Source organism: Aulonocara sp. 'chitande type north' Nkhata Bay, linkage group LG14 (genome assembly GCF_057382095.1).
Source record: "Aulonocara sp. 'chitande type north' Nkhata Bay isolate Kocher_YH1m ecotype deep benthic linkage group LG14, A_spYH_male_GT1.1, whole genome shotgun sequence".
In the NCBI taxonomy this organism is placed as follows: domain Eukaryota; kingdom Metazoa; phylum Chordata; class Actinopteri; order Cichliformes; family Cichlidae; genus Aulonocara; species Aulonocara sp. 'chitande type north' Nkhata Bay.
Window position 1 is genome coordinate 14,844,712 of NC_141357.1, and position 26,088 is coordinate 14,870,799.

At 42.7% G+C, this 26,088-nt stretch overlaps 1 protein-coding gene across 2 annotated transcripts in view; it reads left to right on the forward strand.

Moving 5' to 3' along the window:
- Positions 1–26,088, forward strand: part of veph1 (ventricular zone expressed PH domain-containing 1) — a 93,852-nt gene that overhangs the window by 37,576 nt on the left and 30,188 nt on the right. For both annotated transcript variants that reach the window (XM_086261118.1, XM_086261119.1), the window contains exons 5-11: positions 5,003–5,166; positions 6,603–6,812; positions 15,525–15,745; positions 17,390–17,596; positions 20,546–20,919; positions 25,505–25,644; positions 25,903–26,037. In XM_086261118.1, the coding sequence (XP_086117244.1) occupies positions 5,003–5,166; positions 6,603–6,812; positions 15,525–15,745; positions 17,390–17,596; positions 20,546–20,919; positions 25,505–25,644; positions 25,903–26,037 (1,451 nt within the window). The remainder of the gene's footprint in view (positions 1–5,002; positions 5,167–6,602; positions 6,813–15,524; positions 15,746–17,389; positions 17,597–20,545; positions 20,920–25,504; positions 25,645–25,902; positions 26,038–26,088) is intronic.

The window sequence follows — 26,088 nt, forward strand, 5'->3', positions numbered from 1 at the left end:
GGGAGAGAGTATGAGCGTGCAGCGTTTAAAGCGTGGAAGTACTGACCTTACTTTGAGTTTGATTCCATAAAAAGTGACAAAAACATTAGTGTCCATCGTGCGTGGGAAGAAAACTTCTTTTTACAGCAAAAAAACCCCTAAACTTCCAAGCAAGCACCGAGTGCGCTACGACGTAATGGGAAACTCACAGAGAAACTCACAGATTCTTCAACTGACCACGGCACACCTGCACCAGGGTAAACCTCCGCCTACCCAACTCCTGCTTTACAGGTGAAAATAGAGCAACAGGACCGCTGAGTCTTTGACTTTATTTATTTTCTGCTGTGTTTTACTTGCATCTATTTGAAAGACTGAGTGTAAACACAAAAAATATTTTATTTTATGTGCTGGAATGTGTAGAAAATAGGTTTAAATGTTAAACTAATTTATTCAAGTCAGAGAATGTTGCATATAATAAAATTTTTGCTTGATGCATAAAGTTAAAAGATTAAAACTGATAAAACAAGTTAAAAAAAACAGACTTTTCCATTTGATTACATTTTGTATGATGATTTATGCAGAAAAAGTAGAATTGGGCTGAAAGATCTATCGCTTTATCACCTATTCAGGTTGTAAATCGTGTTTTTAAAAAGTAACTAAGTAATTAATTACTTTTGAAAATAAGTAATCAGTAAAGTAACGGGATTACTTTTTTGGGGAAGTAATCAGTAATTAGTTACTGATTACTTTTTTCAAGTAACTTGACCAACACTGGCTACAACTACCCAAGCTGTTTCAGTTTGCATGGTCTGACGTGTCCCCGAAAATAAAACAGTTTGCTGCAAGGGCCATTTAGCTCAGGCTTTGAGTCAGACTGAGTCAGGTCGCGTCACAGCCACAAACGAACTGCTCCTGAATTAGCTTAAGACCAGACTGAGACCGTTTCCTCTAAAGGGTTTCTGTGCTGTTGTTTTGCTCTATATCCAAGTTTCTTTACACCTCTCCAGACCACCGCTTAATTTTCAGTTTTAATTTAGATATTTTTCTGTATATGAACTTGTGCACCTGACATCCCTCTCTCTTGAAGCAGTGAGCATGACACATTATTTAACCTTATTGATGCCAATTTAGAAACTTTGTAACTAAATTTAGCACTTTTTCATACCCCTGTTAAATGCTTTTTCCTCTAAAAATGCACCTAGCAGTTTACTGTGGTGTCACAAGCAGCTGCTCTTATGAACGTGAGCTTGATGGAGCCCTGTCCATCCATTTGGACTTTCCAACCAATGTCTTAGGTACCCAGTACTAATGGCTGTCTTAATTCTTGATGGCACAGATTCACCAAGGTGCTGGAAACATTCCTTTTTGGACCTTATTGATATGACAGCATCACACAGTTGCTGCAGATTCATTGGCTGCACATCCATGATGAGAATCCCCGTTCCCCTATCCCAAACGTGCTCTATTGAATTTTCTGTTGCCCTGATCACTGTGGAGACCATTTGAGTACAGTGACCTCATTGTCATGTTCAAGAAACCAGTCTGAGATGTTCTGAGCTTTGTGACATGGTGTGTTATCCTACTGGAATCAGCCATCAGAAGATGTGGTCAGAAAAGGATAGACATGGTAAGCAACAATACAACAAGACCCTTTGGTGGTGTTTAAGCTCTGCAAAGGGTTGTCGTGATGTTTACGCCAGCTTTACAATCTTAGTGTCAAAGCAGAAACTGACACTCATCAAACCAGGCAACGTTTTTCAAGTCTGTCACATGTAGCTGTAATGCTCAGTGTTGTGTCCTCTCTGACTGCAGAGAAACCAGAGACATCCAGACTGCAACTGAAGCTCTGGAGCTTTAAAAAAAAGACAGGTATTTGGGGTGCCCTTGTTTTAGTAGTACTTAAATACTGTCTGTATTATATTTTAGTAACCCAAGAAAGAATATGCATAAAAACAATGGCTGATTTATTATTGTTTTTTACTTTCTTTTTAATCAAAGTTGAATGTCTCTGTAGATTTGGACACAAAATCTTTTGAGGGACGGGTTTTGTAATTCTGATGTGACATTTAGAAAACATGACACTTCACAGTGAAAAGGTCAGAGAAAACTGTTACCTTTGTTTGCTAAAGACAAAAAACAAAGGTCAGTGCATGAGCGCTTGTCACAGTGTCACGTCAGCTGTTGTTTGGAATGAAAGTATGAAGGTCAGATATTGTATGCAAACATGCCAGCACTCGCTCTCTCACACACACACACACACACACACACACACACACACACACACACACACACACACACACACACACACACACACACAAATCAAAGTTAAAGTGGAAGTTGACCTGCTAAGCATACTAGAAAATCTATTAAGATTTTGTTTTAAGAGAGATGAAGAGTTATCAATGTCTTAGTCAAAAAAGCTAAAACATGTGGCTTCGAATCAAATCTACTTGAGGAAACACACTTTATATAACTTGTCTCATTCACACAATCACCTTTTTCTACACCTAAGTGCTTTCTAGCTAACATTCATACTCCGATGTGGAGTGTGACTTGGGGTTCAGCTTCTTGCCCAAGGATTCTTTGGCATGGAGACTGAAGCAGCCAGCGATTAAACCACCAACCTTCCAGTTATTGAATGACCTGCTCTACCTCCTGAGCTACAGCCACCCTATAGAAGCAAACAGCCAACATATACAAGAAACCCCTGCAACATGCTGAAGCAGGGCTTCAGAGACTATGCTACAAATTGTAATTGTAATTGTGCAAAATTGCCTACCAAAAGTTCTTTCTACTAAAGTTAGAAACACTAGCTTCTGATGCTAAGCGTGTACTCGCATTCACCGGAGAAAAATACTTATTTATTGGAAACAATTACTGACAAAGCTCATTTTTCTTCTGATGTCGTTCAAACAGATCCGAACTTGTCCAAATATTTCATAAAAATCCAACAATTTACAGTAACACTCATTTTATTTTTCAAATTACTTTTTATAAATGCAAGTGTGTCTGACAGTATAAGGGGCTCAAATACGTAAGCTGTGTAAATTCTCTGTTTCTGGGCAGACTCTTGTCTCCTCCAGCCTTTTAACATTCCTGTAAAAGACCCGTAAAAGCTGCAACCTCGGCTTTATGGTTATTACCAGCTCTCTCTCTCTTTCTGTGCACTAACTGTGTCAGTCTCTTTTTATGGTGATTTGTGTTTAAAGTACAGGGGTGGTGCCTGATAGTCTACATTAGTGTACATTAGTGGACATTGCAGGCAACATTTAAAGCAAGAGAAGTGAGCATAAATAGAGCCAATGACCGTCTTATAAATATTATCTTCCATTTGCACAGAACAGTCAGACCTCTCTGTTGGTCTGTTCCAACATCAAACCTGCTGAACATTTTTGAGTGGACAGCCTGTGGTTACAGTGATTTATAGGTTAATACTGGTTTTAGTGTAATGTGCAATTTTCCTGTGGCTCTGCCTCGTCTGTTCTAAGCCCCTCCCATCATTCAAAAACACCTCTGCCAGGTAAGAGGAATCATCTTATGCCACTGCTCCTTTACATCTTACCTCCAACAGCAAATCTCACCTGATTTGATCTGACACCGCCTGTGATTGGCCAAAGCCTCCTGATGGGGCCCAGAGGAGGTGCAGGAGTCTTGATTTGCTTACCTGAGCTTTAATGAACTTAAGTTAGATTAATTTTGTCGTGTTTGTGCAGTGCCACTGTTTGTTTGGTGTGTGTGCTAAGGCTAGCTAAGCTCAGGAGTGTTAAAGTACTTCTTAAAGCCCTCCTCCAGTAGTTATTCCTCCAATCTGACCATTTCACCTGCTCTGCAAATACTATAAATACTAGTCCTTTAAAGCAGTTTATACAATTTATATCAATTGCAACAGTTAAACATAACGTGACAGGGCTTTTGGCTTTATGTAATACTCAAGAACCGTAGTACAGAACCCTGAGAGGTCCCATAATGTTTACCATTTGTAAACAAGAGTCTTTGTTCACTGATGTGAATCATTTAAAGATGTTTTATATGTTAGTCAAAGGCTGTTGGGTAATACTGTGGGTTTTCTTGGGCTCTTTGCTGATCAGCAAATGCCTTTTTGCCAGTCATGCGTCAGTACTGGCTGTCTCAGCATCACTGCATGAGTACTGACAACGAATGAAAATTTCATTCCCGAACAGAGATGTTGTCTCATGACTGGTAATCTGATGTGTGTCTTCTGAGAATAGCATTAGAGCTATGCCAAAGGCAACTTAAAAAAGAAAGGTTTTAAACAATATGCTTTTTCTTCTTTTTTTGATCAATCTCAACATCTTTGCTTCTCCAAACACAGAAATAAGCACATAAAACAGGCTCGGATGCAATATGTCAGACCTAAATCTCTGCAGAGAGGATGACAAAATGCAAACGTGACCTTTTTCACCTCCTGTAATAAATGTGCCAATGCGACACTGACCAGCCCGAGCTAACAGCCTCCTCTAACTCTGTAATAACCCTGTTTGGGTCATCCTGCTGCAAACAGCAAGGAGCGAGAAAGGGACAAAAGAAACGTTGTCACAGTGTTATTTTCCTAAGTAAACAAAAGAATGCCTTTTGCTTCTCTCTCACCTTCTTTCTCTTCCTGAAAAGTTTTCTTAACATTTTGATTACTAGGAAAAGCAAAGGAGCAGCTGACCCCTTATTGCTTAGCTGCTCGTTCGTTGTCAAGATATATGTGTGTAATTTGATGGTGTTTAGCTGGTCTGAACATTTTGGGTACTGGTACCCAACCACAGAAGATCCTTCCATCCATTTTCTTCCACCTATCCTTTTCAGGTTTGTGGGATTAATGAAGATAAAACACAAATTCAGCACGCTTTAAATGCATGGAAATGTTAAAAAGAAGGTCAGGTGCTCAGTGCAGTTTTTTTAAAGTGACCTTTTTTTTCACACAATGACCACTTTGTGTGGAATCTGTTTGTAAAAGGCTTTGAAGTTGTCTCTGGGGCTCAATAAAACATCTGTGTTTCTCTTTCCCCGCCAGGTAACCACATGCTGTTGAGAGTTCTGCCCTCAGTCTACCCCAAACAACCAGACACCATTCACCACCACCTAGGCAACCTCACCGCCATGATGCCACAGCTGGAATCCACCGAGCAACAACACCTGATCAGGCTTATTCAAATGGTTGCCGAGCAACATCCACTTGTGAGTTTTTGTGCTGACGAATTAACAATTTACTGTGTTTGAAACCAACTATTCAAACTATCCACTTTCATTTGGATTATTTGGATTATTTTTTCTGTTAAGTTATGGCTGCGCATACCACTATTACTTCACCGCCAATTTATATTAAAATTTCAGTCATTGTGTCACCGCTTTGCAGCCAACACGGTGAAAATTACAATAATAATACATATAAAATGTTATGACAGACTTCTAAAATGTTTCTATTTTCTTGTTTTTACGACAGGTGGCATTATAAATTTGTTCAGCGCTCTACATCATTTAAATGCCTCCCACCACATAGTTCAGACCGTGTAGAAACCTCAGTTGTGTGCTTGGTGAGGCTTATTTAAGTGCCTGTGTCATTTTTATAATGTGTTTTGGGTTTCTTGAAGCTTTGCCGGTCTCTTCCTTCAGTGCCCTTGATCTGACTGTTTCAGGAATCCATAGTCAAGTGACACCTAAACATAGTATATACATGTTATATCTAGTATTAATAAAAACTAAAACGAGGTAAATGCATTACAGTCAGAACTGATGGCCCATGTGAAAGTAATCCAGTATCTAGAAACAAAAACACTCGTGAAGAAGTTGCGAAATCCAGCATGTCTGTGATTATGTCGTTTCTATCTGTGACTGAAATGTATGCAAATGAATGCATGTGGAAAATGCATTGGAGAAAAAAAAAGAGAAAGCACTGGGAGAATTGGGACTTTGCATGTGGTGTGCAGGAATTCCCTTAATCCTGGATATTTTGGACCAGAGCTGCTGATGTTCAACGTGAAGGAGGGGGTGGGCGGGGAAGTACCACATACCAAGCAGAGCACATGGTGGTAAAACGCAGCCTCAGTTGAGAAACAAAAGCAGCCATCTGGAGTTATTCTAATGTGAACCCCCCACACAGGCACACAGGAAAATATTGTAGCTGTGTTCGTCACAGCAGTTACCAAATGTTTGGCATCTTGAGATTCACTTTTCGTAAGTGATGCGGCATTAAAATGGCACTCATGTGGAACTTTTGAACTGCATAACCTATTTTTCATTTGTCAGACAGAATTGTTAACAGGACATATATGGCTTGATAATCTTTCACATCAACTAAAAGAGCTGGCAATGGTGGATATTGTTAGACCATTCCAGTCTAGTGCAGTCTACTATGACCCTTACAGATTATGAGCAGGAGCTTTTTATTCACTCAGTTTTTCCAGACATCCCTACAGCCAAGCTTTTGTTTATTATTAGTCACGAGTATCTTCATCTCACTCCGAGGTCACTCCTCTCACCTACGGCCTTCATTGGAAAGATCAGGGCTCCTTTTGGTAGTTGTTATTTGTCATGAATAATGCTCTGTTTTTATTTTATTTTATTTCCCCCTCTCTAATTCTCTGCTTCTTTCTTTTTTTTCCTCATCCATGCAGATGTTGAGCCCTCAGGTTCCAACGTTGGTCGGTTACCTAGGGAACCAGTCTCTCACCGAGGCTCTTTTAGGAGCACTTGTCGATGTGTCTCAAGCAAGTCCTTCCTCGCTGGTCAGCTTTCTTTCACCGCTCAGGATCTTGGGACAGCAGTGCCCTGCTTTCCTGGCTCATGTGGCCAAAATCCACGGTGCTGTGGGCATTATCAGTGAGGTAAAAAAAAAAACAAAAAAAACACACACACTCAAAAAAGAGCCTTACCTCATTTCAAATTTTGGTGATCTCACCTTCAAGTTCAACTTCTGGTACACCTCTGGGCCGCTCCAGTTGCAGCTATTTTTAGATTGCTTCCCGGAGATGATCTTTTGACCACTGGAGGTCAAAGTAGATGATTTGTGCATGATCTGCAGCTCTCTGGAAGCTCAGGAGTATGCTCTCTTTTTTTCATAAGCAGCAGCACACTGAAAATGTGGCAGCTTTTTGGCCACTCTAGCATAACACACTAAACCTGCCCTCCACACCAGAGTTACCATTTTTTGACTATCTTCTACAAAATGAAACTCAAGTTGAAGAGGCTTAACTGTAAAGGCTTTTACACACCGGATATGATTAGACCATCACTTTGCATCATTGTGTGAATGGAATAAGTGGATACATTTTAAACACTTTAACTGCATGACATAAATTCATATTTACTGTTCGTTCAAGCATATTACCTCAATTAACCCAACTGAGGATATAAAGAGGAGCAAGTCTGAAGGAAATAATAGAAACAAGTAGAGGTCATTGAAACACACACTTACTGTAAACAGGCAGGAGTGATTATTTTAATGAGTAGGAAATAACGGGCACTCATATGACTTGTTCTCTCATGCTCTGCCAAGTATAAAACACACACAGACCGGATAGGCCGGGCAGATCCGGAGGTTTGGACGGCTGTCTGACACCTGCATACATCAGTGTTCGGTGGAACTGTCTTTCCCAACACGTGCCGAAAGCCCTTAGGGCTTAGAAAGGTCAGAGTCTGGTATTCTGGCAGGTGAAGATTTAATTTGAAGTAACAATGAAGGAGCAATGTTCTAAGCCTTACCCTATTGTTGCAAACATAACACAATTTTAGGGAACATTAACCTCAGAAAACAGTTGGTCCTTTGTGTGCTGAAAAGGGAAAATCGGCTATACTGGAAAATGTATTTTGAAATCTTAGCTCAGTATGTGTGAAATTTTGTTTTTAAAATTGCCTACCTCACCATATCCTGCTGTTCACAAAAATTATCAGCAGATTTGGTGACAAAAGACAGACCTTGCAAAGTCTAACCCCCACCATGAACAAGTCTGAGTTATTGTATCAATGTGAATCAAGCTGTCAATTTGGTTAAAAGGAAGACGACCACCTGAGTTTTTCAGTTCAAAGGTAGCTGTCCCTGACTCCCATGTAGTTTCACAGAGGCATATAAACCATGAGGGACCAGTAAAATTCAGAGCCTTAACTCAGGGCTCAACTCATCAACCCAAGGGGCCGACCGCAAGGGAGTTTGTTAGGCACCTTGGCAACCTCAGCAACAGCAATGAGCAAGTCATCTCCTTTTCCCAAGACCCCCTTTCGTCTGATGAGGCGTGTCAGAGGGTATCGGCAGATCCTCTGAGTATTTCTTCTATTGTCTCACTATATCCTTAATAAGCTACACCCCCCCTCCTGACTTGCTAGTTCACCATAAGCCTTGCATCCTCTGGGACAAACATGCACCACACCAGGTTGGGAATACAAGTATACCCACCCTAACTGGATGCCTCGCATCACGAGTGAACCCAGGTGAGGCTGACTAACAAGCTTGTTCTCCTTCCCCACCACAGAGATGATATTTCATGTCTATAGAGCCAGTTCTCTGCCTCTGACTGCCACCAAATCCACATAGTACCTCCCTGTGAACTAGCCGCTCCTGCTCCCGGTAGCCTCACTGGAGGGCTGGGCCCATGTGGCTCATTTAACCCATAACCTGGTCACAAAGCGCTTTGCAGTGAGCCCCTCCCACAGGCCCACCTCCAAGGTGAAGCCCGAGCGACCCTGTCCTGGGGTAAACAACGCTTCACTTTCTCTGGCCCCTCAACCAAAGCCAGTTTGCCTTGAAAGACCCTACCAGGGGAAAATTGCCCCTGACAACACAGATCTCAGGAGCACTCAAAAATCCAAACCCCACTGCCACCATGAGTTGGCAATTCATGGACTGGCTGACTCAATGAATCACCTGACACCAAGAGTGTGACACCCCTCTCTTTAAAACCAAAAACAGACACACGTTATTTGTGTCTGTATTGACTTTTGCACAGATTTAAAAGCATTCATGGCTTTGAATACTGCTAATACAGCATGACAGCTCCTGTTACATCCAATGAGTTCACTTTTTGTAGAGATTAAGAATATCAAAATTTGTTTTGAAAGAGACACAATTTGTTCCATGTGCATCTTTTAACCTATGGGTCACACATATGGCTGCCATCAGATGTTACTCAACAAATAGCCTTTTAAAAGAGCAAAATGCAATGATATATAAACTGATGGACAACAATAAAAGATTGTCTTGACGATGAAGTCTGTCTTTGATAAAGCAATATTAAGCCCCAATTTCAGTGTTTTATTTGTCCAATGACTATTTAATGGGTTTAAACAAATGAGTTCAGTTCTTAAACCTGCTGCTGTACACAAGTTCAATACTAATAAACAAAAGTTCATAAAATGAATTAATACAGAAGAAGAAAAAAAAAAAGATTCCTGCTAATGATCAGCATGCTTACACAGCACGCTCTCACAGAGCCCCTAATACGGCTTTATAAGTTGTGTTATCTTATGTTGTGTTCTTTCAGGTTTTAAAATGACGACAGAAAATACTATTATTGTTATTATTATCATGTCATCGTCATCTAAAAGCGTTCAGTGTAGACCTTGTAGGTTTACAGCTCTATTGCTAGTCTTGTTCTAACCCTGTTAAGTATTTATGCAGCACTGTGTAATCATACATGTGATAAAGACCCACTTTATAGTCAGTCTGTGATGCCTGTGTGTGTGTTTGGGGGGTTTAGACTGACAGCAAGACAGGTGAGAGCTCCCACTTTCTTTTTCTCTTTTCCTCTGGGTGCATTTTGGGCAGTTTAACAACAATTTAGGGGAAATTAGCAAAAAAAAACAAAACCATTATGACTGTCTCTACATGAAGTGTTCCCCCTCCACCTATACTCATATACAAACACACATGCAGAAACAGAAACGGATGTACACTGAAATCTCAAAGCTGGAACCCATAATAGGCTTTCTATTACTCCAGGGCAAAGTTTCCCTCTGAAAGTTCCCTTCCTCCTCAATCTTCTTGTCAAAAAACCTGCCAGCACAATTTTAACACACTCACAAATACTCATACACGTTCAGATACACAGATTGTTGGACCTCGGTGTCCTGCCTTTCTTCACATTGGAACCATTTGGAAAATAACCAGTGTTTTCTGGGAAATGCCCCTGCTGAGGCCTCCTGATGATGGCAGTGGAGAGACCCTCCTGTGGGTTCGTGTTTGTGCCCTGCAAGCACGCACACACACATACACACAACCTTTCACACTGGGATGCATTTGTTCTTGATTGCACAAGTCTTTCGCTGGCTTCCCTCAGCCACCTGAAGGGAGTTAGTCTATACTGTGTTTCTGGACTTATTGCGTGTTGGATCAGAATATGTCACTGGTAAAAGAAACCCTTGCACACTGTGGACTGCTGTGGACTGCTTTTTATTCAAGCAGCCCTGCAGGAAAATATGAAAAAAGAAACTGATGGAATTGCAAACAGTCTTGCTCTACGTTGCTATACAGAAATAAGACTAATCAAACCTAGTCCCACTCAGTGTTGAAACAGCCAGATGACCGCTTTGTGACTGCTGCCATTAGTTTTCTCAAATGTGTGTCCATTATAATTTCATCAAAGATTACTGGAGTAAAACAGCAACTACCTATTCTTCTATCTCGCTCCCACAAGTGCGTTTTTTAACACTAGGAACACAAAAAGCTGTGCGTCAGCTTCATGCGGCACTCACAGTTTTTAAACCACTCTGATAAGAGTCATTTTCCTTCAGTTACAAGGAACGTCATCATCATGCTAACTTTAACTGCTGCTTAGCTGGATGCAGGTGTGACCAATTGAGGAGCAACAACAATTAATTTGAACCCTCATGGGCCACAATCCACTTGTGTTTAAAGTTTTGGAGGGGGTTTCCTGCAAGAAAATCTTTGTTGTTGTAGGAACACTAATCTGTTTGCATAAAACATGGTAGCAGAAAGCATCAGGCCAAATCTGGCATTAGCAACAATCCCACTGCAGTTTCTCCAGAATCTGCTTGTGTGCATTTGATTGATGAGGACTTCATTCAACTCTGAAGTCGTTCTGCATTTAGTGCTAATCCTATGCATTTAAAATACCCAGTTTGTTATTATTTGGAAAGAAATTTAGACAGTATAGTTGCGACTGCTATATAGGATCACAAGATGGGGCTTGGTGATGAACAAAGGCTATTTTCACACCTTTGGTGTTTAGTCCGTTTAAACTGAACTCTGGTACTTTTTTACCCTTCGATTCACGAGACCTTTTGGAGGAGGTGGCTTTGTTTATGGTGTGAACGTGATCTGAACCAACAACCAGCTACTGTATATGCTGCAAATTTGAGCTAAACACCTTCCCTTAGCCAAGTATGCTTTGTTTTCTGGGGTGCAGCAGCGTATCATAGGTGTGCATACCAAACGGTCAGTACAGGTTAGCAACTAGCCGTAACAGTAATGTAAATTCTCTATGTTATGCAGAACAAAACAACCTTCTTCCTGTATTTACATCTGGCCTATAAGCTATAAGCTATTGTAGTGACGTATTTTGGTTCACTTTGAGATTTTCTGTGGGGAAAAAACCCAAACCAAAGCTACAAATTTACAAACTCATCAACTGATTCAAACTAGGGTAAATGAACTATAATGTGCGTAGTATTAGCAACATCTCAAAGCATTGCTGAGAAACCAGCGTGTGCAGTTGTCACTTCTCCCTGTACCTGGTTCTACTAGAGATATCTTAGTGTTAACATGGAGTTCTTTCTTCCCACTATCACCAAGTGCTTGCTTGTAGGGCTTCATCTGATGGCTAGAGAATTTCTCTCTGAGACAGCTGATGTTATACACTGAACAAAAATATAAACGCAAGACTTTTGTTTTTGCTCCCATACCCCATGGGATGGACGTAGAGACCTAAAATTCATTCCAGATACACAATATAACCATCCCTCCCAAACAGTGGTCACAAATCAGTCCAAATTTGTGGTAGTGGGTACATCTGCTATATTGAGATAATCCATCCCACCTCACAGGTGTGCCACATCAGGATGCTGATCTGACATCATGAGTAGTGCACAGGTGTACCTCAGACTGCCCACAACAAAAGGCCACCCTGGAATGTGCAGTTTTTTGCGCTATTGGGGGTCTGGGGACCCAGAACCGGTCAGTATCTGGTGTGACCACCATTTGCCTCATGCAGTGCAACACATCGTCGCATGGAGTCTATCAGATTGTCAATTGTGGCCTGTGGAATGTTGGTCCACTCCACTTCAATGGCTGTGCGAGGTTGTTGGATATTCGTGGGAACTGGTACACGCTGTCGTATACGCCGGTCAAGCACATCCCGAACATGCTCAATGGGTGACATGTCCGGTGAGTATGCTGGCCATGCAAGAACTGGGACATTCTCAGCTGCCATCTGCCCTGAACAATGTGAACCATGATTCATCCGTGAAGCGCACACCTCTCCAACGTGCTAGACGCCATCGAATGTGAGCATTTGCCCACACAAGTCTGTTACGGCGACGAGCTGGAGTCAGGTCAAGACCCCGATGAGGACGACGGGCATGCAGTTGAGCGTCCCTGAGACGGTTTCTGACAGTTTGTGCAGAAATTGTTTGGTTGTGCAAACCAATTGTTCCAGCAGCTGTCTGGGTGGCTGGTCTCAGACGATCTTGGAGGTGAACCTGCTGGATGTGGAGGTCCTGGGCTGGTGTGGTTACACGAGGTCTGCGGTTGTGAGGCCGGTTGGATGTGCTGCCATATTCTCTGAAACGCCTGTGGAGACGGCTTATGGTTGAGAAATGAACATTCAATGCACGGGCGACAGATCTGGTTGACATTCCTGCTGTCAGCATGCCAATTGCACGCTCCCTCATTGCTTGTGGCATCTGTGGCATTTTGCTGTGAGACAAAACTGCACATTCCAGGGTGGCCTTTTGTTGTGGGCAGTCTGAGGTACACCTGTGCACTACTCATGATGTCAGATCAGCATCCTGATGTGGCACACCTGTGAGGTGGGATGGATTATCTCAATATGGCAGATGTGCCCACTACCACACATTTGGACTGATTTGTGACCACTGTTTGGGAGGGATGGTTATATTGTGTATCTGGAATGAATTTTAGGTCTCTACGTCCATCCCATGGGGAATGGGAGCAAAAACAAAAGTGTTGCGTTTATATTTTTGTTCAGTGTAGATTGGTGCTATATATATATGTGTATATATATATATATATATATATAAATTCAATTCGACAGAACAATAAAAGATATATATATTTGTTTGAAAGCTTAGCTTTAAACTTGTAAACTTAGCTTTACATCAGGGAGGCCACAAAGTCAAACTCACCCAGCAGCTGATCACAGTCCCTGCTCATATCGGATGGTGACTGTGGAGCCCGCTGGCAAATCTCGGATAATGTGCATCATTGCAGTTTCTTTAGCCTGCAACAGTTGTAGCTGCCTCTCCAAGCCACTTTGCAACCCACCCACACCCTACCCCGCTCCACCTTTGCATGCTGCATCTGACTCTGTGAATTAACAAACTTCTTCTAAATAAATTGATCTCCACACTAACTTAAAGTCTTTGAGATGATTATGATTAAGATTGTCAGTTGATTTTAGGCAGTGTTACACAAATTCTATATACCTGAAAGATAAATATAATCGTATTTGTTTGCTGTTGTTTTTATTTAATAAATGAAGAGACTGTAGAGTGACTGTGCCAGAATGCAGCTCCAATTGAAGCTAATGCAAAGAAGCAAGGGAAGAAGGGAAAAGAAAATAACTGGGTGGTAAGCAGCGAGAGGATTTGGCTTGTCACTGTTCCGATGCAATGTTTTCTTTCTTTGCTTTTTCTCTTTTGGTTTGAATCCCCCGGTATTTAATGTTTTGTACACACCAGCGCAGGTGCTATTGCCAGAGGAGCTTGGCTCAAATTATTGTCAGTGACTGAAACAGAATGGGCCACAGTTTGTTTCCCAGGGAGGCATTTGGAAATTTATTTGTTCAGACGCAAGGCTGAAAAACCATAAATCTCTAGATCTGTGTCAGTCTTCTGCAGATTGGCAGTTTGGAAGAAGATCTGCTCCCCCCTGCCATCATTTTCTGGAAAACATGGAAGCTCATAATTAAAAACAGCTAGTAGTTCTTTTTTAAGACCTTCCTGTTATTGTCCTTTTTGGCAGAGCTTTACAAAAGGGTTTAGCTTTTAAAGCCGTAATGTGTTCAGGATACGAAATCAAGGCCAAGTGCTGTCTCCAAATAATTAAACGTAATTTGACGATTGAAGAGATCTTCATATGTCCGGCAGATTTTTAAATTTTATGCTATTACTCTCAGTTCCAAAGTGAAAATGATGCGAGCCTCTGCGTATGCTGCAATATTTGGAAGAATTTTAGTAAATCCTTAAAAAGTAAAATCTTCTGGAAAAGCCTGAACTTTAGTTCAGACGTAGCCAAAGCCTGAGCTCCAGCCACGCTCCGGAGTCCTTTTTGTGCAGAGCCGTGGAAACTCCTAAATACCTGCTTGGCATGTTGTTAGGTTTAAATTTTTTTTAAAAGTCAAGTTCTTCCTTTTGTGGTAGTTTTGGGATCCACATAATAGAAACGAAGTATCCTACAGAGAGTGTTTTTGAGGCATGCCTGAACGATGCTGTAACTGCGTTGTTCTCTCCTCGTTACAAGGTGTTCTAGAGGGCTGGAAACAGAGGTTGGCTCTGCCCGCCATCAATCAATCACTTCTTATCTGAGAATTCGAGAAGGAAGGAGAGTGTTTTGAGTTTTTAGTTCTGCAATGTGAGTTTTATAAGACGCAAGTGTTTAAAAAAAGGTTTTTGACCACAGATGGGGATTTTTTGGCTTTAGTTCTGCCCTAAAACACCACAAGAGAGCTCTCACTCACCTTTGATCATCTCCTGTCACGCCGATTTCTGCGCTCTGTTTAAAATGCGGCTGCTCCTGTTAAATAAAGCTGATTACATTAAAGTATACGTTACACAATTTTGTATACAGAAATATATATACAAGAGAGGCATGGGGCGTCTATTGAGGGGGTATTGCACAGGTCATATTCCTGGTTAAGTATTACTCTCTCAACAGTCACAAGACTGTATATGTGCTGGATTTCATTTGTACAGAAACATGCTGGGAATGATGAAATGTGGTTATTACGGCAGTTCAGTTGGAAAGCTATTACATTTGGGAAAAGAACAAGTTTGTATTTTAAAAAGTTTGCTGGGAGCCAGCCTGCATGTGTTTGTATTTATTATTGTTTGCTATGATTTAGTAACAAAAGAAGTTACACCAAACCCTCCCAAACAGACGGGAAGAGGAAAACTCATGTGTGTTGAATTACCATAGCTAAAATTCACGCTTTCTTCACCAAAACACATGTAACTCAACAATATTCCCAAACTGCTGCAAAACACAACACTGGCCCCATTTTAAATGAGAAATAAACCATTAAGCAGTAAAAAATCTTCCTCAAAGTCCTCGGTTATTTTTCTGTTTAATTTTATACCAAGACCAGTGTCGGCCAGGGCTGATATTATGTGTGGTCTCCTTTCTCCAGACTCATGCTCACAGCTCGCTGGTCTACCTGGTGTCCCTTCTGGGCAGCATGGAGCACAGCTTTCACCACACCCTTCTGCTGGAGGTCAGAGCGCTGACCGACCGTTACCCATCTTTACTGGGCGGCTGCGGTAAAGACATCTACAGGATGAGCAACTCTTTCACTGCAATAGCCAGGCTTCTGGGAAGACGACTGGAGGAGAAATCAACGTCACACTGCAGGTTAGGAAACACCTGTTAACATGGGCTGCATGAAATCTCTTAGCGGTGGTCACCTAAAATCTTAAATAGTGTCTCTACAGCCTCTATGGATTGCAGCAGCTACTATGGAGAGTAGCTAGAGACAACTAGAGATTGATATTCAAGTGTTGCTGATTATATTCTTGTTATGTTTTGCATTCGCTCAGGAGTCACTTTAATAAAATTCGAGTTTGTGCAGACTAAGCAACTACAATGCTCTGTTTCTTCCTTTTATTTAAAAAGGGATTTGTGCACTCACTGGCCAGTTTATTAGGTTCACCTGGTCAACTGCATGTTAATATAAAAAAAAAAAATCTAATCAGCCACCCACGTGGCAGCAGCTCAGTGCATTTTGGCATGTGGATATGGTCAATACGGCCTGCTGAAGTTCAAACCGAGCATCAGAATGAGGAAGAATTTATATGACTTTGAATGTGGCATGGTTTTTTTGGTGCCAGATGGTTTGGTCTGAGGATTTCAGAAACTGCTGATCTGATGGGACTTTCCCACACAATCATATCCAGGGTTTACAGAGAACGGTCTGAAAATACATATTCTGCTATTCTGTTGATAGCAGAGGACCCCCAGGGTGGTCGAGAATGACTGAGCTACGATCCTGTGGGACTTCCAGATACAGGCGGACAAACTAGTGATGGTCAAGTAGAGAAAGGCGACCGTAGTGACGGATGTAGCTATACCAAGTGATAACAACATTAGGAAGAAGAACCACGAGAAGCTCAAGAAATACCAAGAGCTGCGAGAACAACTCGAGAAGATGTGGAGGGTAAAGGCAGAAGTGGTCTCGGGACAGTGACCCCCAAACTGGGCGAGTGGCTCCAGCAGATCCCAGTAACAACATCTGACATCTCTGTCCAGAAGAGCACAGTTCTAGGAACAGCTAAGATACTGCACAGAGCCCTCAAGCTCCCAGGCCTTTGATAGAGCACCCGAGCTTGAAGGATGAAGGCTGCCCCACAGGGCGAGTGGGGGATTTTTTTTGTGTCAGAGACTGAGTCATAAAGAGAATACACATACTGACTCGACACATTGAGCTGTGTTACTTTGATCGTGACGCTAAAATCAAATCTGGGTCTGTTACAGCGCACTGTTATTTAAGGTCATTAAAATATTTTTCTTTTTGGTTTTGCCTTCAAAACAATCTGCGTGCACAAGAAGTGAACACGCCATACCGTGCATACGCTGGCCAAGAGTCATCTGGCTGCCCTGTGGAAATGACACACACACAGCTCTCTTCTAAATAAGAACATTGTGTGCAGAGTTTGAGGCTTCGAAAGACTTTGCTTGGGGTCTTTTGGAAGAGAGATAGAAGGGGAAAAGGATTGGAGGGAGGCAAAGGCAGTTTATTAGTGAAAGAGCAGGGGGGAGTGGAAAGGAAGCCCTCTTTCAAACAAGTAGAAGTTTTGAAGGATATTTGTATAAAAACACAAGTAAGGAATGAAAAACAGAAAAGAGCGAAAGAGGGTTCAACACAATTTGAACCAATTAATGTAAGAAAGAAGCAAATTAAGCCAACGTTTGCCAGAGGGGGAGAAACTTGTGACACCGTCAGCTTCAGGTCACACGTATAGCAACTATAATGTGAACTCTGGCTCTGTGTGCATTCAGGGTGGATGAGGCGTTCCAATCAGATGGAGGAGGAGGAGCACCAGAGCAGCAGCTGCAGGTGAAGATCCAGGCCTTTGAGGAGAAACTGGGAGACACGGTGGAAGATGAGGAGGAGGAGGCAGCAGGGGAGGACTCTCCTGCCCCGCAGCGACGCTACAGCCTAAGCCAAACAGTCAGGGAGGAGAGGCGTGAGATGAGATTCAACAGGTCAGTTAGTAAGAACATGCTTCTGCTCAGTGTCCTCTGAAATCTGACTGGATAGAAAAAACATATTTTTATGAAGAATCTGGTGGATTTGAAGAGATGCCTTGAGCCAAGAAGACGTTTCTATATGTGTGTTTGTTGAAGAATGTAAACACTGCCACACTTGGAAAATTTTGTTTATTTTATGAAATCGAAATGACACAAATTTACATATAAAACAGTGACCAGGTACATCACTGCCTCAAAAGTTAAAGACTGTGTTGGAGGTGTGTTGCAAAGTGGCTTGCAGCAGCAACTGCATCTGTAGCAGGCTAAAGCAATTACAATAGGGCTTCCTTTATGAGATATACCAATGGGATGGTATCAGCTGAGCCAGCAGACACTGAGTGCTGGCATAGAAAGAAATTAAACATTAGCCATGTTTTCGCAAAAACAAGCACATGTCTTTAATTCTTCTGTATATTGTCCTCTAAAATTTAGACATTTTATGTCTTGGGGGGTTTATGTTGCTGTGTTTTGTTAGTGGGATAAAACTGTACTTAGAATGTCCTGGAGTACACCTGGTTGTCAGGTTGCAGTTTATACAGTTACTCACATGTCATACCTGTATGTGTGTGTGTGTGTGTATATTGTGTGTATATTGTGTGTATATATATATATATATATATATAAACACCCAGCACGCCCCTGCGGGCGGTTTATCCTTCAAGCTCGGGTCCTCTACCAGAGGCCTGGGAGCTTGAGGGTCCTGCGCAGTATCTTAGCTGTTCCCAGGACTGCGCTCTTCTGGACAGAGATCTCCGATGTTGTTCCTGGGATCTGCTGGAGCCACTCGCCTAGCTTGGGAGTCACCGCACCTAGTGCTCCGATTACCACGGGGACCACCGTTACCTTCACCCTCCACATCCTCTCGAGCTCTTCTCTGAGCCCTTGGTATTTCTCCAGCTTCTCGTGTTCCTTCTTCCTGATATTGCTGTCATTCGGAACCGCTACATCGATCACTACGGCCGTCTTCTTCTGTTTGTCTACCACCACTATGTCCGGTTGGTTAGCCACCACCATTTTGTCCGTCTGTATCTGGAAGTCCCACAGGATCTTAGCTCGGTCATTCTCCACCACCCTTGGGGGCATCTCCCATTTTGACCTCGGGACTTCCAGGTTATACTCGGCACAGATGTTCCTGTACACTATGCCGGCCACTTGGTTATGGCGTTCCATGTATGCCTTGCCTGCTAGCATCTTGCACCCTGCTGTTATGTGCTGGATTGTCTCTGGGGCATCTTTACACAGCCTGCACCTGGGGTCTTGCCTGGTGTGATAGACCCCAGCCTCTATGGATCTTGTACTCAGAGCTTGTTCTTGTGCTGCCATGATTAGTGCCTCTGTGCTGTCTTTCAGTCCAGCTTTGTCCAGCCACTGGTAGGATTTCTGGATATCAGCCACCTCCTCTATCTGCCGGTGGTACATACCGTGCAGGGGCCTGTCCTTCCATGATGGTTCCTCGTTTCCCTCCTCTTTCTTGGGTTTCTGCTGCCTGAGGTATTCACTGAGCACTCGGTCAGTTGGGGCCATCTTCCCAATGTATTCTTGGATGTTCCTTGTCTCATCCTGGACTGTGGTGCTGACACTCACCAGTCCCCGGCCCCCTTCCTTCCGCTTAGCGTACAGCCTCAGGGTGCTGGACTTGGGGTGAAACCCTCCATGCATGGTAAGGAGCTTTCTTGTCTTTATGTCAGTGGCTTCTATCTCCTCCTTTGGCCAGCCTATTACCCCAGCAGGGTACCTGATCACGGGTACGTGTTGATGGCCCAGATCTTGTTCTTACCATTCAGCTGACTCCTCAGGACTTGCCTGACCCTCTGCAGGTACTTGGTGGTTGCAGCCTTTCTAGCGGCCTCTTCATGGTTCCCATTTGCCTGCGGGATCCCCAGGTACTTGTAACTGTCCTCTATGTCTGCAATGTTGCCTTCTGGTAGTTCAATCCCCTCAGTTCTGACTACCTTCCCTCTCTTTGATACCATCCGACTACACTTCTCCAGTCCAAACTACATTCCAATGTCATTGCTGTATAGCCTGGTAGTGTGGATCAGTGAATCGATGTCTCGTTCACTCTTGGCATACAGCTTGATGTCATCCATGTACAGGAGGTGGCTGACAACTGCTCCGTTCCGTAGTCGGTATCCGTAGCCAGTCTTGTTAATGATCTCACTGAGGGGGTTCAGGCCTATGCAGAACAGCAGTGGGGACAGAGCATCTCCTTGGTAGATCCCGCACTTGATGGTGACTTGTGCTATGGGCTTGGAGTCGGCCTCTAATGTTGTACGCCACATCCCCATTGAGTTCCTGATGAAGGCTCTTAGGGTCCCATTGATCTTGTACAATTCTAGGCATTCCAGTATCCAGCTGTGGGGCATTGAGTCATAGGCCTTCTTGTAATCAATCCAGGCAGTGCACAGGTTGGTCAGTCTGGTCTTGCAGTCTCGGCTGATTGTTCTGTCTACCAGTAGCTGGTGTTTTGCGCCTCTGGTATTCTTGCCAATTCCTTTCTGTGTCCCGCTCATGTATTGACCCATGTGCCTGTTCATCTTAGCCGATATGATGCCTGACAGGAGCTTCCATGTAGTACTGAGGCAGGTTATTGGTCGGTAGTTGGAGGGCCAATATATACTACCGACCTCTATATATATATATATATATATATATATATATATATATATATATATATATATATATATATATATAAAAATTTTTTCATTATCATCTTTGTAGTACAAAATGCTCGCTTGGTGAGATGTCCTACTACTCTGGAAGTTGTAATTTCTTTGTGGCTTAAGGATATTACATCATTTCTCAAAGTAGAAAAAAGTAGAACAGTCAACAAATATTGATGAAGAGGTACCAGAAACATTTTTATTGCTTTAACTGTTAATTTCTTCATGCTCTCTCTCCTAGGTCAAAGAGCCTGGCTCTCCATGCCGTGCGTTCTCGGTCCATTAACTCAGACGAAGGGGAGGACGGTGAAGGGGTGGAGCTCAGCACAGATAGCGCCTTTTCCAACACTTTGCCTAATCACCATTCAGAAAACCACGAAGTCTCACCTGCTGAGAGGAAATTGACAGATGGCTCTCTGGTCGGCGTCACTCCGCTAGACAGAGCGGCTAAAGAGGTGGAGAAAAATCAAAACAGAGAGAAGGATGGACAGAAAGGAGAGTGGGCGGAGCCTGACAGACTTTACATCCATTTAAGAGACAATATGGAGATGATCGGAGATTTCTGTAAAGTAATGGTGCAGCAGATCCCCATCCCAGAGCAGTGTGTGATAGAAGGTAATGCATGCTGGTAGAAGCTGGTCTTCAGTATTAATCCACAAGTATTTAAGCAGAAGTTGATCAATAAACGTAGGTTCCATGGAGACTGTCAAAGGCAGGGTTTATTTAACCTGCTGAACCTGAATGAGATTACAATCAGACTTGGTGATTAATGGGTATTAATGGGATGTGGTATGAATATACCTCATCTTCTCCTGTCTTTCATTCCCACTGTGTGTCTCTAACACACTGACACAGATGCAACGCTCAGCTGAGGGTTGATTTTTGCCTCCAAAGCTCCAAATTGAGAGGGATTTGTTTCTCCAGGAGCACTAATTTGATTTTAGTTATGCGCTCACTGATTACTGATTTTAATCCTATCCAGACTGTAATTTACCCACACCCTCACCCCTACCACGCCCCTGAATGCCGTTTTCTTTGGTCTTCCCAAAATTTCTATGCTGTCTGAACAAATACTGTAGACTGATTATTTGTGTGCTAAAGGCTTTCCAGTCGCTGAGAATCAGCAGCCCGTGAGGTGATGAGGTTCATGTGATTTTCCTGTGGAATTTTCAACCGCCTCGTATAATTTAGCAGTGGCTAAAACTCCAGATGACATCAATCTAGTTAGTGAGGTGCCTAATGTCTAATCGTGCCTAATATCTCCTATTAATCATTTCTAAATGGGACTTGTTAGGGGTTATTTGACATTAAGCATGAGAGGGGAAACAGCACACACACACACACACACACACACACTACACAGTGAAAAAATAGCCAGTGTTTCAGCTGAGCTGCTGATCTGGGCTTGCGGTATATGGACCCCACAAAGGAATAACAGAAACAAGGAAAACTTTTGGATGACATCCAATCTTTGCAGTTCAGGTTCAAAATCACATCAACGTAATAGGATCAAAATATCATTATTTTTAATGGGAACTGAAAATGGTTGTTAGCATTAAATCGGGCCTTGAAGAAAGGCTGATGATTCAATTATAAAAACAAACCAGCAGTGTGTGTGTGTGTGTGTGTGTGTGTCACTACTTTCAGATTTCCTTGCATTAAGGTTGCAGTAACAGTTGTTCAGCTAAAGATTTTGGATCTAATACAGACTTGTGTGCGCGCCCATGTCCAAATTGGAGCAGCGTGACAGTGTGACAGTTCATATAGGAAGCTGCCGTAATTGGAAAAAGAAGAAACATGCACATCTCCAAGCACCTGCATCAAGACGGAGGGCATGCACTGAAGAAACACAGCCAGAAAGCAATCAGTAATCAATTTGTCTTGTAATCAGTTTACAAAAGGGTTTATTCCAACCCTTTCAGGCCTGCTTATTCTGATTGGGATGTTTATTTGAGGCATTTTTATTCTGTTTGGGGTGTACAGGTAGCCAATGGCAATCTGGCAGATAAGGCACAGTGAACTAGGGTTATAAATACAGAGGGAGTTGATTAGGGCAATATGTTTAAGTGAGCAGAGAGGCACTGAGGGTCAGGTGACTGGCGGTGGGAAACGGGACAGGCCGGAGCGGCTGAGTGTGGAATGACAGAAGAGGCAGTGTGGGGAAAAACAGGCAACCAGAAAGAATCACAAAGGCAAAATCTGCAAAGCTAAGTAGAAACAGATGAATGGTATGCATATGTAGGATGTTTGCAAGAAGCACACGTATGCATGGGAGCAGTTTTGGTGAGCGTGAATGATGAGCACTTTCCTACTTTTGTGCTTGGAGTTCAGGTAGAATCAAAACACCAGTTCAACCAGTTCAAATAAGCAAGAAACAAGAAACCGCTTAAACTAATCTAATCCATTTTCTGAAACTTTCCAATCCATTTTCACAATTCCGCACACCTTCTTCTCATATTTAGGGATTTGGTGCTTTATTTTCATTCAGTTCAGATCATTTCTGCTTATTTTCAGTTTTCCAATTCGATTCGGTTCACTTGGATTAAGCCTTCACTGCCATCTTTTAGCGGCTCTTGTCATCACCTTTTGCATATCCAAATGTTTTTTAACTCGACCCAGCCCCTCCTACGATGATAAATCCTAATGTGACGTAAGTAATAAAAACGCATCATGTGGACTTGTTTTACAAAATGAGCACATTTAGAAAGAAACGCATTTAGCTGGACAACGAGAGCTCCCAGAGCCTACACAGCACATTCAACAATACATGTTATCATATGCATATTACTGCAGTTTAAGTAAACAGTTAGACATGATATTCCAGTGTGTACTCCTTTCTCTGAGCCAACCACAGACACAAGGTTGTAGTGAGGCATTATTCTTTTCACCATATTCATGATGAAAAACACAGAAAACCAGATGCGTACCCGATACAGCACAGGAGGTGGTGATATTTTGATTGACACGTGAGGATGTTATTGCTCCGCCTTTGGCCTTAATGTCATTTTATCTGAGAGGCAGCCAAGAGTCAAACGGCACCCACACATTACACACACATGAAAACAGGAAACAAGACAGAAAATAACAAACTCCTCCTTTGGCCTCTGGTTAATTGATTAAATCTGAAGGTGAATGTAAATATAACCAGCAGTTGTGTACTTTGAGTTTGATGGCTTAGTATTTGGTCCTGCTGGCAATGAGAATCCACCCAAAGGCTCGCAGCCTATGATGTCACGGGTGGTCTCAGCTGGATGATGTCATCATGCTCCTGGCTGACCTTCCCACGAGCTGCTGACCCTTCATCTCACAGGATGAGGATTACACAGAAGAGTGCGCTTGAGCGCTCAGTCCAAACATATATTCTGCACGTCTGCACATGCACATGGACACAGTAAAAACACGCTGCGTCCACATGCTTTTTTGTTGATGCCGCACTCACAGGGTGCCTCTTTGCTGCTCGGAGTTTTTCTGCTGATTTCATCGTGAGCTGCTCTTGGTTTGTAGATGATGCCTTTTGGGTGGGATTCTGTTGTTATCGTCAGTCTTACTCGTTCTCTTTCTTTTGTTTGAAAGCTGGGTACATTAGTATAATGCAGGACTTTCTAAACTGGAGCTCGTGTACGGCACTGTGCAAAAGTTTTGGTTTTTTTTTACTAATTTTTAATCAGTCCTTCAGGCTTTGTCTGAAAAACAAGTGTTTCTGGCTTGTGTTTCACACTAGATTTTGTACCTGATCAGACAAACAACCAATTTTAAATTGAATCGTTAGGCTCTTTGTCACTGAAGTTATGAAAAAGCACAAAATATCATCTTTGCACCAACAATATGATTCAAAAAGAGCTATGAGCCGAAAACTTGGCAGATCTGAGCGCAGTATGAAGTGTGTCCTTAAAATAATTTGGGGAAACTGAATAAGTGGAGTACAAAGAACAAGTGGCAGAAGAGGATGAACAGTATCTGAAATGAAATCTGGCCTTTCAGTTGATCTATCTACAGTTTGCTAGAGCCTCATCAGAAATGTCAGACGTGTCTCAGTGGAAGCAAGAAGCCAGTGTTAAGGAAGGGAGACGGGGAGAAAAGGCTGAGGTATGCCAACTCACACAAGAGCTGGACTGAAAATCAGTGACAACAGGTCTGATAGAGTGATGAATCCAGATGTGAAATTTCTGGTTTGTCACTGTGCAGAGAAAAAGGTCAGGAGAGAGATACAACAGTGAGTGTCTACATTCATCTGTAAAACGTGATGGAGGCTCTGTCATGCAGTGGTGTTGGGGATCTTGTCAAAACTGGTGGAATTATGAATGTAAATCAGATTTTGAGCCACCATGCAATACCATCTGGAACGTATCTTATTGGCAGTGAAGTGAAAGCATACCTAGATAGCAAACACACAATGTCATGGATTGGCCTCCCCAGAGTCTGGACCCCAACACTATTGAAGCAGTGTGGGACCATGTTGACAGAGAACAGAAAAGCCAGCATCCAAGGAAGAGCTTTGAATATCTTAAACGATTCCTAAAAAGAAATGATAAGAAAGCTAATGTAAGAGAGTTCAGGCTGTGTTGAAGAATAAAGCTGTCCATACCAAATATGACTTTTAAACTCATTAGAATTGTACAAACTCCATTTCCATCTTCCATCCATCCATCTTCTTCCGCTAATCCGAAGCTGGACGAGTGATATAATCTCTCCAGCATGTCCTGGGTTTGCTCGGGGGCCTCCTCTCGGTGGGACATGCCCGGAACACCCCACCCAGCAGGCATCCTTTTCAGATGCCCGAACCACTTCAACTGGCTCCTTTCAATGTGGAGGAGCAGCGGCTGTCCTCTGAGCCCCTCCCGGATGGCTAAACTTCTCACCCTATCTCTAAGGTAGAGGCCAGCCACCCTTCAGAGTTAGCTCTTCACCACGAGGGACCGGTACAGCGTCTGCATCACTGCAGCCGCAGCACCTGCCGTAGGTGCCGTAGGGGTCGCCTGCATTGTGTGCTGGGAGGCAGCCAGGAGTGGAGGCCCTGGCAGACTGATCCCAATACCAAGACTGTCAATTTTCCATTATTACTGGTATCGTCAGTTTGTTGAGCGAAGTTTGCCAAAGGCAGCGAAGAAAATACACAAGACCACGTGCAAATGCGGAGAATCATTTTGAATGATTTGGTAAATATTAATATTTTATCATTTTTGCTCTTTTCGTGATGCAGATTCCAGTCGAGGTTGTGCGGCCAAGCTTTCGTTCTCCTGTCCTTTGAAGGGTCACTACTGTCTGTACGCCAAATCCTGCTTCAACCTGACCAGCCAACAGCCGCATCTATGGATTCACATCATGTTGTTACATTTACAGGTGCACCCAAATGTCCCGCTGTAAAAGCACACAAATGTGTTAGTAAGTGTAAGACGTGCATCTGATGTCATTGGTCTTTGGTTGCCTGAAGGTCTGAAATATGTTGTTTCTTAAACATTTCGTATTGGAGAATAATTGAGAACCTTCACTGACTAGGATAGTTTCACGCTCTTGCGCAGTCTTTTGTGTCTTTATCTGAACCATATCTCAGTTTTTAAATTTGTTTTTGTTCTCCTGCTCTTGTATTTTGTCTCTTAGAGTAAGTCCAGCGTACCTCTCAGCACCAGGGACGAGTGTGTCCAAAAACTGGGTTCTCTTTGGGAAAAGACGCAGCTTAAAGGAGCTCACAGCTTTTCTATGGCCATGACACAGCAGACTACCCCACACAAGAAGGTACTGGACCACCGCAGTGTGGGTGTGTGTGTGTGTGCGCAATCATGCAGC